Below are 21,049 nucleotides of genomic sequence, written 5' to 3'. Positions count from 1 at the left end.
CATAGTAATAATAAAAATTAATAAAAAGAAAATTAAAACAAATTTAAAAAGTTTAGTCCCTGTGGTAGTGTACCTTTAACACTGGCAGCATTTCCTCGCTGTATTGCGATACTTATTCGTTGAGCGAGGAAAGCACCAGCTCTGGGTTCACCGGTACTATTTACCAGGCGCCAAAATTATAATTGCAATTAGATGTTTTTTATTGTATTTAAGACGTGTACAGGACAATGTTTTTCTTTATAATCTTTATGCCAATAAAAAGCGTTGTCAAGAAAGTACTAGCTTTTATACTCGCATTTTGTTTGGTAAGGCGAGAACTACACAGGTAAAATTTTCTTTTACTTCAGAGAATGATCATACGTTCAATGTAGAAGGTATTCAATAAACTTTTATACGATGGTTTAATAGCAATAAAGCCTTGTTTTTTTAATTAATTAGGCTTTCATTAGTAAATTTTAGTTTCGTTTCTGTCTGAATATATTATACGAGTAGGGACAATGAAAGTATTGGATTTAATGGCGTAGCTAATTGGTAGGTTGAAGTTTGAAGACTGACACATAGATGACGCCACTATAAATTAATATCATTTTTAGTTAGCCCTTTAGTTAACCTTCAAAAGACACGTGTTTGAAAAAAAGATTTATAATGTTTGTAACCTGCATAATATATTAATTAAAATACAAACTAAAATTAATTTAAAATTGTTTGGTCCCTGTGGCAGTTTACCTTTAATGCTGGCAGTATTATGTAATATGGCATTTCCTCTCTGTATTGCGACACTTATGGAGCGAGGAAAGCACCAGCACTGGGGTGATCGATACTATCTACCACGTGTCAACTTAAATCTTTACTTAGCGCCTGTGCACTTGACATCACGGCCGAAGAGTCACTTCTCCAAAGGAAACAAAATCGTAGTTGAGGGAAAGACTCTTTTATTTTTGCCATTTATTAATTTTCGCTATTTCTGCAGCTACGCCAGTATTTGTGTTTGTCTGAGCTAGGAGGTGATACGGGGCAAACATGTGCACACAATTAGTAGCATCCCATATCAAAGCCCGTCCTATCCTACAAGGGCTCAAATAAATCCCTTCCTGCTGCTTGCTATCGTACCTAGCTGAACCTGAAGGCAGGCTGGTTGACTGAATTTGAAGGAAGGCCTGGACATCTGTGGGAGGGTTAAAGAAAAAGGGGGGTGTCTGGATCACTGGGAAGTTTGACAAAATGGCTGCAAATGTATCCAGGGGTGTCAGAGGCCAGAGCAGCATTAGAGAAAAGAAGTCTTGTGGCTTTTAGATATCTACCATAACTTTTTATTCTTCTAATTTTGTTTTGCACTTCTCTTTTGAATTGTTTTATTCGCCGGAATTAAAAAAAAGACTTATTGGATCTTTGCAATTATTTTTGGGTTGTGATATATAATCAGATTTTTAACAAATGAAATTTGTTGACAGGTACTATTCCTCACTGCTGTAGCCTGTCACCTTGATGACATAAATGATGAACACCAAGATATTCTCTCCAATAATCACACAGTCGACAAAAACGAAGAGCGACCTTTAACCAAATATGAGGTAACCGAAATCATCGAAGAACTACCCAACACAGTAACTTTAGGACCCATTATCACGAACTATACAATATCTAAACCCCTGAACCTAGCAACTACAAAAGCAACGAACGTTGAAAATGAAACCAAGAAAAACTACTTGAGTATATTACACGTTAAAGTTGAGTATGATAAAGATAATTTAAACGATAAAAACCCAAATGTCTTTGGTATTAAGGATTATATTAACGGCTTAAAAAAAGGTTTAGTGAGTGGGTTTAATAGCATTATAAATAAGTTTAGAAAGAAGAATGTCAACGAGGAATTGCCTAATGTCACTGGGTCTGTAATCTTCATTAATAAATTACGAAAAAGCACTGATGTAAACAGTAGAGAACATAAGTCTAGTGTCGATAGTTTCAGAAATTAGTTCGCAATCTATAACTCAAAATATATAAAATTTTAAATTCAAGAGAATGAAAAAGAAATATTTTACCAATTAGACTGCTTTAATTTAACCTGTTGTATACTAGCTGTATTTCAATGTAATCAAATTGATTGTTTTTTTTATAATTTGATATGCATGCATATTTTGAGTTATTTGCGTGTTATTGTTGAGATAGTATATTAATAAGCTTAATTATCTAGGTTAAGTACTGAAGCTATTTATTATAGGCCATAGATTAAAAATAAGGTTAATCTAAATTAAATTACACTGTCTTGACATCATCGGGTGTTATTTATTGAAACGCAGAAAGAATATTAAGTAGCTCACACCAATGTATTTCTGTGTAAAGCGATAGCTTTATATAGTAAAATTAACAAGTATAGTAGCTAAATTCATCCAGCTTCAATAATATGCTGTTTAAATGATTTATGGTGCCATTAAATCTGTTGTTGTATCACGCGTAAATGCCTGATATAGATGACGTAATTAAATCCAATATTGTTTTTGACCAGGGAAATGTCACAAGCAAATGTAAAATACGTTTATTTGTCAAAAATACAATGCTTAGGTGAAATACCTTTTAGATTGTGTCGGTTATAATAATGACACGAGACATACATGCGCCTACAATACATATTATCATTTCTTGTCTTTGACTTCACTAAGCCAGTTTTAATAATGGCAGTATATATATAATGCCACATTTAATGATATTAACAAAGTATAATACTTATAATTAATTAAATTAAAGAATGTAATTAATTTTAATTCTGGGTTTCTGAAAAACATTATACTATGTGTATGTATACGTAGACAGATATTTTAATTCCTTGGAATATAATTGTAATATTCACTTGGAGCGGCCGCTAAAGTGCCTTAGATTCCAGTTCGAACCAGTCCTAAAGAATCTAAGCCCTGTAAGAAATGTAAAAAGCTGTTTACTTAGAAGCAGTTTTATGATCTAAACAATATGAATGTGCTTGTACTAGCTTCTTAGCGTGGGTTGACTACGAGAATCATTTTAAATAGATTCATAAGTATCATATGTAGTAAATACTTTTTTGCTATTCAGTAGTGGCGTCATAAACAAACAGAACCTAAAATTAAAAATTGTTCCCCTTTTAAGTAATTATAAATTAACCCAAACCAGGACTCCTATTATATTTCTAATTGAAAAACAGCATGTTAATACATATATGTGTGTTTGTATGTGTGTGTGACGCGAATTTTTACCTGTATGCTAATACCACATTAGTGGTCAGTGAACGCGACCGTCACCACTGTTTGTCTTATCGAAATATTTATATAACGTTGTTTAAAGGATTATTAATAAAGAAATATAATTTTTACATCTTAAGGAAATCATATGTACTGTGCACAATATCAGATCCTATTTTTATCAATGTTTCTTTTCCAAATGTGGTAGAATAAGATCGCTTGATTTTACCAGGAACTATTGTTTTTTGTGGCAAATGTATTGTATTTTGTTTTTAAATCTATTTTTGTAGTAATATATATATAGTAATATTAAATTATACGGAGTTTGTACTTTGTAATTAATTCCATATTTCCTCATCACTTTAACATCATAAAAGAAACCAAAAATGTAAAGAATAATGGCAGTAAGATAAACGCACCGCGAGCATTATCCATTTGGGACCGTTTCTATATTAAAGATACAATTAGAAATTACTACGGCTCGTTTTCTAAGGAGACAGCCATTTTCATACATAAAGCTAAGAGTCGTAGGAAAACAGTTACGGTATCAAAAACAAGCCTAAGTCACGTTATATATTTTCTTAATATTAAAAAAAATGTATTTAAAAGACTCGCGAGCAAGTTTCGCAACTCTATATAAATCTAACGCCACAACCTGAGGTCACTATCCTCAAGGGATGCTGTGGCTCAGTGTCGCGACGCACGCGCAGCGACGCACGCGTCTTCAAAGCTATCAGCGGTAAGTTTTTACAAACATTTTGAGAGCCTTTTAATTCTAATTTTAAATATCTTGGTATGTACCTGTAATATAAGTTCAGTTAAGTTTTATAGGTAAGACTTAAATGTCTAATTAATTTCAAATAATAACCCGTAGTTCCGTCATTAGATTCTATTATTAACAATCGTACTCAGTGTCAAATATAATGGTAGTAAATTAAAAAATAAGTATCAGGAGGAAAAAAGCGACAGTGAAGCTTTTGTTTAGCTTCCGATTGCAACTATATGATAAACTTACTTAAGTCTTTACTTTACTTATCTACGTAACCATTCTGTTAATGGAAGACTGTGAGTAGCGCCGTTTGTTTGAAAACTCTACAGTTATTTAATCTTAATATTTATCATATTAGTCATTATTTCGGAAGAGTTTTTAAATAAACGTGATAAAAGATTATTTAACTATTTAAGGCTTTTTTACTTTTGCCTATTGATAGTAAAATACTGCTTAAAAAGTTTTTATTTAAAAATCTTGTTTAGACAAAAACAGACGAATTAAACTGGTTTAGATGATTACTGATTTGACATTAAAGATTCTTGCGTGTACCTAAGCTATTGAATAGCAGTATTCGACTCCAATGTGTTCAACAAATTAACAACACATTAAACCATCTGGGAAATTAAGGTACTCCTTACCTCCCCACATAAAGATTAACGTGCTAAGGGCACTTGCTAGTTTCTATGGTATCAGGATTTATAATAATCTTGTTCTCTGTTTTAATTGGTTAAGGGTCTAGACGTATGATTACTCTTTGGTCGCTAAGCGGATTGTCAGTACATACATATGTAAAATAACTTGGGTAATCAATTGATGTATTACTGGATGTTACAGATTCACCGATACGTGTGAATTTGTTTTTAAAATTAAAACAGGATTTTGTCTATGATTTTTTAAGTAAAAAATATGATGGACAGTTTAAATTTTACTTTACAACACATTAACAGAAACAATTGAACTTTGATTGATTCGGCGGTTTTATTGTCAAAGTTAATATCTAGTATACAAAATGCTAAAAAGATGCAAGCCTTGTTTGTTAAAAACATAAAAAGAGTTCATACCGGTTTTACAGACTCCAATCTTGAATCACTAAATCAAATTTTATCTTTTAACAGTGGGTTTGGGAAAATTGCATTAGTAATTTATGGACTTTAAAAGTTTTCAAATACCTTTTTTAATTATTTACTTCGCCAAAAAAGCTTATCCGAGCTGCCCGTAATAATGTTTCGAATATAAACGTGAGAACGAATTTAATATCCATGCTTGATATAAAGCATATGAAAGGTTTTATAATTGAAAAATTGGTATACACGTCCACGGCTTATACATTTGTTTTGAAATTAATAATTCAATGTATTTCTACGTATAGTATCGACTCACAACTTGGCCCGATTTTGTCCAGTAAGGAAAATTTACGTGTGTTCGTTTAAATACAAACCTACAACTATTTTTGCGCATCGAATGATCCTGGCTATTTATCAGCTAGCAATTTGACCAATTAGATTTTTGTGTAATAATATTATTATTGGAACGAAGTTCCTTATCGCGCGTTGTGAAAGGGGGCTAGACGGAATAAATTCTTACGAAAAGTTGTCACGACACTTTTTGCTATTTGCTATTGTAATCCACCGGTTCTCGTCCGATCACCGAAGTTAAGCAACGTCGGGCGAGGTCAGTACTTGGATGGGTGACCGCCTGGGAACACCTCGTGATGTTGGCTTTTTTTTTCGTCGTAAGATTGGTGTCGAGAAAATCTATCATACTGTTATGATACCAATTAACATATAAATTAATCGAAAGGAATTTCGTTCCATCCGGGTGTCCCTTGACACCTCTAAAGTTTTTTTATGTCTTGTATATATCACTGCATTACTAAAATTACATCGTTATCTTTAGATTTATATGAAGCAATACTGGCTGTCGAAGGATCATTACCGAAAGATAGCGATTTATATCTTCTTCGTAGTCTTCATTACTGAAGGTCTATCTATCTATCCTCAGCTTGTCTCAGTGCATTAGGGATGCTGAGATCCATAATTATCTCATTTTGTTCAGACCAACGGGTAGGCGATCGACACCGATCTTTAGTTGGTAATAGACTTATTGGTTCTTTTTCCAGTCCATGGTATTCGCGACATTGTCCTCCAACACCATATCTCGAATGCCTCTATGTTTTTTCCGGACCTCTGCACGAATTGACCACGACTCTGAACATATATGTGTAAAAAATCTTACGGGGCATAGTATTCCGCAAAAAGACCATATTTATAAAAAGATAAACGTAAAATATGTTCTTAATGGAGTAAAAATATATGTTTTACAATATTCGATACTCAAGTAAACTTAATTTCTTTGATTTTTAGGATTCATCACGTATATTGAATTCGAAGAAATATTTCAATTTGTTCCAACTACAGAAAGTTACTAGTTAGTATAGTGTATTTATTCTGAATTGATTTAAACGCTAAACAAATACGGCGTGCTTTTAAGCCAGAGACTTGGTAAAAATTTATCGAAGTGATGTCAAATTTTATAATGAATGGACTTATAAAGACTGTTTACACTTAACAATGGTTAATTACGTTATACGTAAACAAAAAACTTAAGTCTTACCAAACGGTAATATAATATAATACTTAGTCATTAAATAACTGATCATAGTTATTAAGGTATATATATTTTTGGATAATACGAATGTTATATCCAAACTTAAGAAAATTCATAAAAAAATAAATCAGTGGCGCTACAACCTCTTTAGGTCTTGGCCTCAGATTTCTGAATCTGTTTCATGATAATTTTTTAAATCTAATAGGCAAGTAGATGATCAGCCTGCAGTGCTTGACACACGCCGTCGACTTTTGGGTCTAAGACATGTCGGTTTCCTTCACCGTTCGAGCAAATGTTAAATGCGCACATAGAAAGAAAGTCCATTGGTGCACAGCCGGGGATCGAACCTACGACCTCAGGTATGAAAGTCGCACGCTGAAGCCACTAGGCCAACACTGCTCAAGAAGAAAATTCATGGGACGTACAAAATCTCAGGGCTACAGATAATTATTTATAATAAAATACATATGTTGTTAATAACAGCTTTCATGCCAGAAAAGGTTCTTGAAATGTCCAATTTAAACCTCCGTTTTGGTCGTAGCCTGTGTAAGGAAGTGGGTTGTGACAAGTACAAATCCTAGGTCCGTTATACGGCCGCGGGGCTTTCTACGACCTATTTGCTGTCATGTTTTATCTCACTGTAATCTGTAGTTTATTTCGATTCCAGATACTATAGTATGTTATTTACGCTGTATTCTGATATTAATATACTCTAATGTTTGGGAAATAACGTTTGATGGCTATTATATTCTACGACTATTATTTTATAAGAATTCTATCTGGTTGCCCATCCCGAGATGATTTTTCCTGTTGTAAGCTTCGATTTATTAAAAAAAGGATTTTTAATAGTCAATCTTAATCCATTGGTCTTGTACATACATTAAAAATAATGCCTTATATATAGGTCTCCTCCAACTAGCTCTATCTCTCTCTATTTTGAGCATTTTTCCCCCATTCTCCACCAACTTCATTAAGCTCGTTTAAATCCGAAGAATTATATTTATAAACATACTTAGATTCGTTTTTAGTCTTACTTTTAAGCACGTTGGTAGTAGCTCTTTCCCGCGTTCTTAGTTGCGAGCTGGAAAATTTGTTTTTTAGCATTAAAAAGAGTGTGTGTACTTACGTACACGGGTTAGAAGTTATACTTCTTTGGCGTATGGAAAAAAAATAACTAAAATGCAGTAGTGATTAACGATAAATATTAAAATTATTATTAGTAAATACTATTACCGTCGTATATGAAATTGATTTAATAAAAACACCAAAATAATATTTATTTATTTACACTGTTTAATTGTACTGTTACGAAACACGTGTTCTAAATATAAAAATACTAGAATATACAACTTGAACATATTATTATCGATTTTCATGCCACCTAGAACTAACTTTACGATGTAGAATTTAGGTGTTGGTGTGCGCGCGCATCGTAAAATTTCACTCTCTTCAATTTTTCATAACGCGCCTAAAGAAGTATAACTTCAATAAACAATAAAATCAGTATGGAAATATAGTACGTATATAGTGATGGTATAAAGAAATACGAAAGTTGAATTTTTGTCCGAAAACATCTGTTGACATAATATGTTGTCAACTAGATTGACAAATTTATTGATGGCAAAAATCACCTTCAACAAATTGTAGATGCTCCAGATGTCGCCTTAATACATTTTATTACAGAATCTCAAGCCATTCTGATATCACCTAAAATTTATCATCTCAACAGTCAATTTGCATCTCCTAAACTCATTGTTCAGTTTACGACACCGATAAAATTTATGTTCTTACCTTAAAACGCTGGATTTTTTTATTGCACGTAAACGAGTTACTACTTTTTTTACAATGCGTTAAATTTTGCTCATTAATAAAACATTTAATTTATTTGCTGATTTGGGATAAACTATATATCATTAGAGTTATATTTATTTACTTATTACAGAAATACATACATTATCCTTACAGATTATGCCAATACGATAATGTCGAGAAACATTAAATAAAATATAATTAAGTAGCTATATAATATTAAACACATAATATAAACAATATCGCTACTGTGAATTCACTGTGCGAACATATAAATATGTCGATAGATGTATTTATGTTCAGAGCTTAATCTCAGTGTTAGTCGGTAAGCAACTACGAACCCAGGTTGTGTGAACAATTCTCTGTTCAAAAATATTAGCTTAGGTGAATTGGCTCAGTGTCTTAAGAGTGTGTCCTCCATCCCCAGGTCGTTCGTTCAATACACGGTGTAGCTATGGATTTCTATTTCAATGTGCACAAATAATACTTGCTCCTACGGTAAAGGCAGACATTGTGTAAGTCTTCCTCAGTTCGCTTCACTCGACATTTGCGAAGTACCTAAATTGGGATCATCTTTCATCATTCATCTGGCCAACGAAAGATTCAGAAGAAAGAAAGGGAAGATTCCCTGGGAAATACGACCTCCAAATGTTTAAAAAGTGAGCATAATCTTCCCTCAAAGGCTGGCAACGCATCTACTAAATTGGGTGTCCATGGGCTGCGATAACTGCCCTTTATTGGCGACCCGTAGACTCGTTGGCCCCCCTATCCCCCTAAATAAAAAAAAGGAAACAGTATGTTTTCAACAAATGACCCGCTTACACTTTATTAATTTTTATATGTAGTAATTTTTCTTTCCGTAAGAACCTCCTACAAAGTATAAATAGTAAATTAAATCGGTACAGTCGTTATCGCGTGATCGCGGCCGTGACTTGAGTGGCGAAGATCTACTTAAGATAATCTTTGTACTTTTTTACGCGTAAATATTCAGGCGTGCAAAGACGTATCTAATATTATGATATTTTTGAAATAAGACTTAGTATTTCATGCACAGGTGTGTGTTTATTAGTATGTGTAATGTGTATGTAAGAAAAGAAAACTTTATAATACAACTAGCTGCCCCCGCGAACTTCGTTTCTACTTAATGCCTAGCCTACCTTTTTAGTACTGTATACTGACATGGAACTTGAGACTAGACTAGACTAGACTAGAGACTGTTCGATTTTCCGGAATGAAAACTTTTTAGGTTTTTCGCTATATAAACCTCAGAGTTCAAGTTATAAGTTCTTAACTAACAAAATATAACGAGGTGTATCGTAGAAAACCATTTTTTGGGTTGGACACCCCTTATCACTTAGGGGTTTGAAATATAGATAGTAGCTGATTCTCAGACTTACTGAATATGCATAAAAATTCATAAGAATCAGTCGACCCGTTTCGGAGGAGTATGGGAACGAACATTGTGACACGAGAATTTTATATATTAGATATAAAAAAGGATGTTTAGTTAAAAAGAAAGTGCACTAGCACTCACACTAGGATTCTCTGTGCCCTGGGCAGCCAGTGGGCAATAAAGTATTAGTATTTTGATTTTGATTGTTATTATACATAATCTGTAAATGCCTTTTGGGCGCCAGATCCGCTCTGCTTCTCCGCTCGCGAGGGTGACTGAGCTAAATCATAAAAATAAAACTGTAAAAGATGTAAAAAAAACCTATTATTAAAACGTTATATGCCAAGAAACTTACAGAGCCTACCCAAATACAACGAATTCTGTGATTATTATTGTTTATGTGATACAAAATTTTAATATACAGACCGCCTTACAACTTCACTTCTATATTTTTGGCATCCCCCCACTGCGTCACATAAGTTTTGTGGCATTACATTAGTATTCAGGACCATTTGTATGACATATACGAATTTCAAGCGTAAAGGCATTGTTACTATAGAAAGTGTAAGTGGTGAGTGAATATTGGGTGGTATTAAAATTGCGGCTCAAATTTTTAGACTTTGCTATGCTTTAAAGACTGTCCAATCTTTACCGAATCAATACGCGAAATCAACATTTTTATAACTCGAATTTCGTCGTTGTCAAGAGAACGTAAGCACACGGAACGAATATAGATAATAAATTACGTTCCTATAAATCCGTTAACAATGTTTTTATGTGTAAAAAATAGACAATATGTAAGTATTATTAAAAAAAAAAACAATGATACTTCCTGTAAACGCATATAATGTTAAGAGTTCCTTAAACTTCTTGTTCCTTGTTATTCACGTACTTTAAGATTTTGATGAATTAAAATAAATGAGGCAAAGTATTACAGACTATAAAGACAATAGAATACGTTTATATATACTAGCCATAGATAATAAGGTTGAATCTAATATAGTTGACTTTTACATAGTTACATAATAATAATTCTATACTTTCAGATAACCATAATGTTACAACACGTTCTTTTTCTGGCGGTTTTTCTTCTCTTCGGGAGGAATGCGGTAAGTTTATTACATATAGTAAATATTGGAAAGCTTATGAAAGCGAATTTCTTTCTTGTAATGCTTTCAAGGATTATGCGAGTAACATTTATGTTGTATAATATTAATTTGATACATCTTGACACTTGGAGCAATTTGATGTAATCATTTGAATTATTTCCTATTGAAGACCCTAGAAAAAAAATTCCGTATTTGAGCCATACGACATTTCAATTAAAAAATAAAAGTGTGACAAATGAACTAACAAAGCTGCATATGGGACAACGATGTCACAAATTGAATATTCATAACAACATAATTTTACATACAATAGCGCTTTCCAAAACTGGCTGGAAAAGGATTTTTATGTTTCTAAAAATATCAAAAATATACTTTTAATATTGTCTAAAATGTTCACTTAGTATACAGGGCGTCCCAAGACTATGGGACTTCAAGGGAAAGTACCTTAAATTTCGTAGATAGTATATTTTGCTGAATGAAGACTTTATTTTATTATAAAAAGTAGGAAGTTTTACTGCATTCAATGATTTTCAATTTTTTTGCTGTTCCTTTCTTCCAAAATACTATGTGTATTATATATAAGTAATATATAAGTAATAAGGGAACAGCACTTACTTAAGAAGATTTATTATTTGTTGTCTATTCTCTGGATTGGCACAAGAAAATAAAGATGTTTTTTTCACATATGATTCGATTATTTATAGATTTCGATTCGATTCCCAGACGAGACAAGTAATTTCGACAAAATCATTGAATGCAGTTTACTGCATTCATGTATTAACTTACTTTTCAAAATAAAATAAAGTCTTCTTTCAGCAAAATATCATATATACGATATTTAAGGTACTTTCCCTTGATGACCGATAGTTTTGGGACGCCTTGTATACTTATAACTTTATTAATTTTATGTTTAATCTTAAGTACCTGTTCATCTGTTAATTTTATAGCAAAGTGTATTCACTTCTGTAGGAACATCTGAACTGAATATGGTTTTCATATTTAGCTGAAAAAATGTTTATAATACAGGTCACTCAGAAGTTACTCCTTAAAATATTAAATCTGGTAAACTAACACAAAAAATATTGCATCACCAGTTGTACCAAAGACATTCTTTACTTCTTAATATTATTTATTTTATAAACTTAATTGATTAAAATCAAATTAAATAAAAATCATTTATTCATATAGGTAACACAATGTAGACTTTACATTTACTGCCATTTCTCAAATCAAAGGTGTAGAACGGAAGAGAAGAACTGGCAATAAACTCTCCGCCACTCTTTTTAGTCGCCATGTATTTTCTGTTACACTATGTTTGTAAGCTGCAATCATTACACCATGTTTCACATGACATCTTATGTTATTAATAGTTAATTAATAATAATAAAATAAATTAGTAAACAAAGATCCTCTATCAGCAGGAGGCATGGTGAAATAGAAGCACGCACTTACATTCTCGTGGGAACAACACGCAAATTTCTTAGTAATTATTAACTTAAACAAACATTGAATTACGTAATGTACGACTATATTCATCACAATTTCAGGTCGACTCAGCGAAACAAGATGTCCGCGTCTCCGACTCTTACCTGCCCGTAGCCATGCAGATCATTGCTCATCTTACTGACCAGATGTCTTTTGAAATGAAAGACGAGGTTCCTATAAAAACTACTACAACACACAAACCATTGTATGTGAACTTCGATTATTTTGCTAACTTGAATGGATGGGCTATGCGCTATCGGCTTAGGTGATGGTCCTTTCTCCTTCTTGCTTTTCTTTTTTCAGCTGCTTCTGGAAAAATATCAGATGAAAATTCAAGGTTTGGGTTTAAATTGCTTAAATTCAATCATAATTTTAAAAAAATGATTTCATTTTCTGTCGCTTAGCTTTTTCAATACTAAAATGCTTAACTAACATATTATAGGAGTGAACTTTGTCCGAAATAATTTCGACACGCAAGTTGGCAAAAGATGCGCTGTTTTAAGGTGTTTCTATTAAGTAACATACATGCAATTAAATACGCAAAATCTTACCAAGATGCACCCCTTCCACTCTGACGTCAGGCTTTCCGCAACAGAGCGCTTTTTGAGTCACTAACTTGCTTGCACCACCTCTTTATGGTGCCAGCAAGCATTCCAGGTATTTTCAAACCGTTATGACTTTGAGGTCTTCAATATAAGTGCGTACCACTATCTTAAAGGCCGGAAACGCATTAGCAAACCTACTGCTGCGGCTGTCCGTGGGTGGCGGTAGACACTTAACATCAGGTGAGCCTCCTGCCCGTTTGCCCCCCGTTCTATAAAAAAAAAATAAAAACTTAACTTTAGGTGACCCACCTCCTGCATCTTCGCCTCCAGTCCCATAAAAATCGTATTATGCAGATAACAGTAACGCAGGAATATAAAAATATAACTTTATTAGAATAAACTGGTGGTATAAATCATTATCGAACTGATCGGTATATGAGTCTTGCATCGATTATCTCCTTGATAACGGTTACATGACCTCATTTCACTGAAATACGTATAAAATGTAATGTTTCAGAGATATTACAACACCATTCCACAAACCTGGCCTGTATTCACCATCATCACCACCAAAACCTTCAGACCGTATTTCCCCTGACAAGAACCTCATAAAATCCCATCAATTTGTCCTCCTCCCTATCGAGCAGCATCAATACAGCCTGATCAAACCTCAAGGCACCAAGTCAGATGGACACCTTCTCGCAGCTCATAATGAAGAGGTGAATCCTATTGTGGATCCAGCACCAAATGACCCACATTTACTGCCACCATATGATGATTTGAAGGTCTCCAGCCGTTCTGATGATTTTGATGAAGAGAACTTGCAGTATCTATCGGCAAATGTCAGGGAAATGATAAGAATGGCCAATGATCCAGATGATGATAGGATTGTAGATGTGTGGGAAGGTAAGATGCTTTATCTCGTTTGACAACTGATTAGACATGTAAAAACCTTTCTAATAAAACAAACGTAGAGATATTTATTGCATTAACTACGTAACTTAAGTAGTTAATCCTATGTAGCGGCTTTAACCCTACTTACTGTACTCGACGTAAGTAGCTTAGTGCCTAGATATACAGTATAATCGTGTATTAAATTGGCACCAATACACACTTCGAGGCTGATAACCTGCCTTGCGATTCTGTAACTCACACAGCGGTTTTCACAGCGGCGGTCGCGCTCAAAACAGTCGTGAAGTAGTTATTTTATGATTTGGCATTCTGATAAGTGGTTGTAGTTTATTGTGTATCAGAATGCCAAATCGTAAAATGAGTTACAGAATCGCAAGGCTGCTATTTATACATAATATATAATATTTTATGCTCTGCTTCCAGGTCTCAGAGTGAATCCAGCGGAACCTTCATCTAAAGGCAAATTGTCAACGTCTAATTTGAGACTGTTACTTCTGTACGATCTACTGAGCAGAGAAGCTAAACGTCAGAGGCTGTCTGATTACAGTGTAAGTACAAGTATATAGATAAGATTTATATTAATACTAACTTACTAACGTAGAATTAAGGAACATTGTTACATCTTGAATATTAACAACATTTTATGGACTTTCTTAATCCGAACTAAACTAGCTCTGAATAAAATGATTTGCATGTTATCGTGTTATTTATATCTGTTTAATACGCACGCGTTAGATAGAGATAGAAAAACTTTGACCTTCCCAATTCAATGATGTTTAAACATAAAAATAAAATAGTTTCATATGTTATGTATGAGCACTTTAGTATCAGGATTATTCCAAGATCACAAGACTTCCATTAAGGAATTAACATTTCAAAGTCCATAATACTAGCTTACCATAACAAATAACATGCTTACTTTTCTTTTAAATAGCTTGAACAGACATTGGGTCTGAACATTTAATTTCTTAAGAATACATAGCTTTATAATGACTAACTCAAGATATGTTTTTTAACATATTATATATCGGTCTGGTGTTAGCAATTATATTACGTATAAACTAATGCAACTTGCTTTTAGCAAGTTTAGATTCCAATGTCTATGAATCTTGTCTGATTTTATGACCTTACGTAGCAAAGTGAGCCTTAGTGAGCCTCTCTGTGGAACGCCTTATAGAAGTATCTTGTGTGGAGCTGGAGCAATTTATCATTGTTAGTTTGTATAGCCCTCCTTCAGCTCAATATGATAGTTTAGAAAAAATATTGGAGCAGGTTCTGTACAAATTGCAAAAATCCAAGAAAAAATTGATCTTTAGTGGAGACTTTAATGTAAATTTGCTTGACAACTGTAGTTCAAGTAAACGTTTGCTAAATCTGTTTAAATCATATAATTTAATTAATACTTTTATTGTACCAACTAGGGTAACAGCCACCACGGCAACATGTATTGACAATATCTATAGTAATATAGTTCCTCTCAACGCCTGTATTATCAACAAACTTACATCTGACCACTCTGGTCAATTGTTTGAATTTGAAATACTAAAATGTAAAGATCAAAAAAAGAAAATATGTACAATTCCTATAACAGAGGATCGGTTAGATAGATTTAGGAAAAATTTGATATTTAAAATGCCATTTTTGCGTAGTAACCAATGCCCTAATAATTTATATAGCACATTCTTTGATTCATTTATTGGTGAATTCAAAAATGTGTTCACTCCAAAGACTTTTTTGGTCTCGGAGAAACCTACCTTTTGTGACTGGGCAACTCCGGAGCTACACAAAAAAAGGCTAAAATTGTATGAGTTGTATGATGAAAAACAGTATAATGACAGTGAAGAATTTAAAACTTATGTTAGGATATTCTCAAAAAGTTTTAGGCAAGAGTGTAGAATCGCTAAGGCGAAACACTTAAGTCTTAGAATAAACAACAGCTCTGATAAGATAAAGGCTACTTGGAAAATTATAAACGAGGAGACTGGAAGAACCTCCAGAAAGGATACTGAATTCAAAGTGAACATAAACGGCAAAGTAATTAGTTCCGACCTCGAAGTAGCCTCTGCATTTGAAGAGTTTTTTACTAACATTCCTTTAAATACAACCAGCGTTTTAAATTCTTCACCATCAGCCGCCCTTTTATTATTGAAAAAGAATGTTCCTGTATGCAATCATAAGTTTGTATTTAGCCGCATTAGCTGCAATGACATTATAAAAACATTTAAACAGCTAAAAATAAAAAAAACTAAAGATCTTTGGGGTGTATCTGTTTTCATTTTACAATCAGTAATCAATACTATCAGTTCAGAGTTGGCTATAATATTTAATGAATGTATAGATTGTGGAGTCTTTCCAGACCAGATGAAGATAAGTAAAATCACACCGTTATTCAAAACGGGCAGCACTTCGGACCCCACAAATTTTAGACCCATATCTGTGCTGCCGGCTTTGAGTAAAATCTTTGAAAAAATCATTCTTGAACAATTATTGACACATTTTAATAATAATAAAATTATGCATAGCCAGCAGTTTGGTTTTACAAGAGGTCGCTCCACAGCAGATGCTGGCATTCAATTAATTTCCGAGATTTTAAATGCTTGGGAAAATTCTCATGATGCCATTGGAGTTTTTTGCGACTTATCAAAGGCTTTTGACTGTGTCCATCACGAAATCCTAATCAAGAAACTTCAACACTATGGCATTGGCGAAAGGGCGCTAAATCTTGTGGAATCATACCTGAGCGATAGAATTCAAAAGGTAAATGTAAATGGAGCTATATCACAGGGATCCTCTGTTACTATGGGAGTACCGCAGGGCTCCATACTTGGTCCCTTCTTATTCCTTGTCTATATAAATGACCTGCCATTTCTTGTAAAGGAGCTTCACGAGATAGTACTGTTTGCTGATGACACTTCGCTTTTATTTAAAGTGAAACGACAAAATCCATCACTTGATAACGTAAACAGTGCCATCTCCAGTGTAGTTCACTGGTTTAATACAAATAATCTTAAGTTAAACGAAAAGAAGACAAAATGTGTTAAATTTGTAACTACAAATGTAAAAAGTAGTCATTCTCAAATAATAATTAAAGACGAGGAAATAGACTTTGTTGATAATGCGGTGTTCTTGGGAATTACTTTAGATAGTAAACTCCAGTGGGGCCGACACATAGAAGGTCTTTCGAATAGGCTAAGTTCCGCAGCGTTCGCAGTTAAAAAGATACGCGATCTTACGGATGAGAACACAGCAAAGCTTGTTTATTTCAGCTATTTTCATAGTATAATGTCATATGGTGTTATTTTGTGGGGTAATGCAGCTGACATTAAATCGATATTTGTAGTGCAAAAGCGGGCTATAAGAGCGATCTGTGGGTTGTCCCCACGGGAGTCGGTCCGAAGCAAATTTAAGGAATTACATATTTTGACTCTGGCAAGTCAATACATTTATGAGAATATTTTGTATGTGCGGAAAAATATAGATATCTTTAAAAAGAATAGTAGCTTCCATAATTATAGTACTCGTAATAAAGACAAAATTTGCGCACCAACCAGAAGGCTGCATAAAACGAGTAATTCTTTCCAAGGCAATTGTATACGTTTTTTCAACAAAATCCCTAGTGAAATACAAGCGTTGTCAATAAATAAATTTAAATCGTACATTAAAGTAAAACTGCTTACTAAGGCTTATTATAATATAAATGAATATTTAAACGATCCTAGTGCTTGGATATGAGTTGCTCCAGTATATATTATAGGTAACACGACTGAATCTCTCGGCTGCATTTCCAGACTCTGGGGCGATCGTCAACATCCACGACTGTTTTAATGTAAAGTGGGAACAAACCGTGATCCATGTGGTATCCAATTATTTCAGTATTATTATTATTTTCTTATGTAGCCAAGTCCACATTTCAAGGATCGTCATGCTCGCTTAAATGTCATTGCTTGTGGCGGCGTCCATGCGTCGGGTTGTCTCTCTCCCTAAAATATGGCGAGGGGGCCGATGGCTGGCCATGCGTCATACTCGTGAACGGGTGCTGCTTGTGGTGACTGGTCGTACTTGAATTCGTGTATGCGGTGATGTTAATTATTTCGACTATGTGTTTGCGTGTTGTTCCCACGAGAATGTAAGTGCGTGCTCCTATTTCACCATGCCTCCTGCTGATAGGGGACAAGTCTTTGTTTTTATTTATGTTCTTATTATTAATTACTTAAAATGTCATGTGGAACATGGTGTAATGGTTGCAGCTCCTTACAAACGTTGTGTAAAAAAAAAAAAAAAAAAAAAAAAACATGGCGATTAAAAAGAGTGGCGGAGAGTTTATTGCCAGTTCTTCTCTTCCGTTCTACGCCCTTGATTTGAGAACTGGCAGTAAATGTAAAATTAGAAGCATTAATATTTATATCTTTAATGACGAATCACAAGTGTACATTGTGTTACCTACGTGAATAAATGATTTTTGAATTTGAATTTGAATTTGAAAGATGGAGGCACAAATAAATCATTGGTCTGTCTACACTAAACAATAAAACTTTTATTGGCTACACCAAAGGCGAATTCGTATAAGTAGCAGTGAAACTAAATATACTTAGTTCATTTAGAAGTAGAAAAGAAACATTTATATTTATGAACTATAAAATATTGCTAGATATAACGTTATTATTAATGTATTTTAATGAAGCCTCGAAGCAATTTTTCATTACAATACCATAGCTCATTTGGTATATGAAAAGAAAATTCTGTTTCTGTATAACAATTTTCTTCCAGACTTTTGTTTGAGTTTTTCTAAATCTACGATTGACTACAATTGATAAGAATCAAGAGACAGTCAATAAAAATCCAGTTTATTTTCCCCATAACGAGTTCTTTGACCTTCAGTGGCGCGGCAGCGGGAAAACAAAGTAGTTAGGATGTAGGTGCTTTGTAGTTTTATTGAGAACGAAATTACTTTGAGATTTGATACAAGTTAGTGTACGTTACGAATAGGTAACTTATTCTTTTTTTTTTTTTAAAGACAATTCACACCAATTGACCTAGTCCCATGCTAAGCTGGTGAAGCTTGTGTTATGGGTTACTAGGCAACGGATATACATACATATTATAGATATATATACATATTTAAACACCCAAGACCTAAGAACAACACCAAATGCTCATCACATCGATGTTCGCCTTAGCCGGGGATCGAACCCGGGACCCATGAGTGTCAAAATTCATTACTAGACAATAAATTCAAATTCAAAAATCATTTATTCACGTAGGTAACACAATGTACACTTGTGATTCGTCATTAAAGAAATAAATATTAATGCTTTTAATTTTACATTTACTGCATGAATTCAATGATAGAAACAGGATTAATTGTAAAGTGAATCTTAAAACGGTCCGCTTTTTAAAGGTACGCCTGTTTTGATTTAAAAATATTTGTGAATGTTAAAGAAAATGTCGCTAAATCTACACACATAATTGTATTGATTCTCTCTATTTCTATCGATCAAAACTCACCATAATCCAGCAGTCTGCGTCACAAGTGCGTCAAAAAACTTTCGCCCAGTAATGCTACGTGTGTGTGTACGTAATATATATGTCACCGTAAAATTGTAAATACAGTTAGATTGTAATCTATCTCGCGAGATTGTGAACTGTCGAAAGATTGTGAACCTCAACGTACTTTAACGTATAGATCAATCGAAATGAAACCGTCAAATTACAATCTTAAAATTGTCAAATTGTCAACTGTACAAAGGCGGTCCCTGATTGGGACCGTTCCATGTCCACATAGTTAGAATTGAAACGCGGGTATCAGTCAAATAAAATGAATGCACTTCAAGTATTTATTCATTACTTAGTAGGTAATCAATACACATTATTTAACTGTAAGGTGTTACGGCCTAGTGGCTTCAGCGTGCGATTTACATCCCTGAGGTCGTAGGTTCGATCCCCGGTACCAATGGACTGTCTGTCTATGCGCATCTAACACTCGCCAAGGCTGATCACCAAATTGTCTATCAAAAAAACGGATGCAAACTGAGGCCAAGTCTGATATAGGGTTGGATTATCATTATTAAAGTCTATTAAACCATGGATATATGTTCAGGTTGAAAACTTAAATTTTCCAGGGTTTCTCGCCTGAAGTTATGAAGTCTCTTGCGGAGTCATCTAGCGGTGGTGCGCGGGCGCAACTCAGCATGGCTCTCTCCAAGATGGTAGATCGACACGACTGCGGCCATGATTACGCTAACAACAGATCCAAAGAGATGGTCGCTGAGTTGGCGAAGGATGAATCCACTTTATCAGCAGCTCTAAGATACTTACAGCCACTTGTTTATAAGCTTTAGATTTTTCAAATAGTTATACATACTTTTTGTATTAAAAAGTGTTCCAATTAAAAAAAAAAAAATCTATGATTGTAATGTAACAACGCTACAGCCCAATCCATAAATTAATCTTAGTTTCTGAAATTGTAGTAATCTGTTTTATTTCTTCGATAATATGAAGAACGAAATGATATGTATTGTGATGAAAATTTCTGGTCGTCCAAGAAAACTCAAAACTCTGATGAAGAGGTATTTATCTCGTAACACATGATAGTAATAGCGTTATTTTCTCTAGATTGTAAACAAATGCCATATGTTATACGATAGTTTAAGAAATCTCTCATTTTTGTCAATTATTTGAAACGCAATCTTTTACATAGAGTGATATTTAGTATGTATTCATATTCATACTTAGATTGTTTAGTGGTCTTATGTATATAATAAGTGTATTTTCTAACAGTTTTACAAATAAATACAGCTGAGTATACTTAATAGTTTGAATCTTTTATTGTAACACACATATTCCTCTATTTTACACGAACTTTATTAGTTGACCAACTGTGGAATAATATTCTTGAAACAAGTCAGTAATATTGTTTAGTTTGAATCAAAAATAATAATACTATTTCGGTGGGGTAAACCATTTATGCTTTATTGTCCTCGAATACACTTTTTTTATTATTCTTCTTTTATAGATAAGTAGATGACATTCCTTTGTTCTGCGATTACTTTCGTCGTAAGAGCGTGGTAGAAGTGATGAAAAACAAGTAGTGGCTGGTCTTGGCTACAGATTTCTGTATCCGTTTCGAGATCATTAGTTTTTTCCAATAGCCAAGTAGGATATCCAATTTCTGTGCTTTACATACGCCTTCTACATCTAAGCCAAGC

At 33.7% G+C, this 21,049-nt stretch overlaps 1 protein-coding gene across 1 annotated transcript; it reads left to right on the top strand.

Moving 5' to 3' along the window:
* Positions 1–3,855: 3,855 nt before the first annotated feature.
* LOC125056819 lies at positions 3,856–20,653 on the top strand. Its single transcript, XM_047660121.1, has 6 exons — positions 3,856–3,951; positions 10,840–10,902; positions 12,450–12,592; positions 13,450–13,838; positions 14,268–14,392; positions 19,964–20,653. Exons 2-6 carry the CDS (start codon positions 10,849–10,851, stop codon positions 20,180–20,182), a joined length of 930 nt encoding a protein of 309 aa, XP_047516077.1. The 5' UTR covers positions 3,856–3,951; positions 10,840–10,848; the 3' UTR covers positions 20,183–20,653.
* Positions 20,654–21,049: the final 396 nt, after the last annotated feature.

This window comes from Pieris napi, chromosome 2, assembly GCF_905475465.1.
Source record: "Pieris napi chromosome 2, ilPieNapi1.2, whole genome shotgun sequence".
In the NCBI taxonomy this organism is placed as follows: Eukaryota; Metazoa; Arthropoda; class Insecta; order Lepidoptera; family Pieridae; genus Pieris; species Pieris napi.
This window is presented reverse-complemented; position numbering and strand designations above follow the sequence as displayed.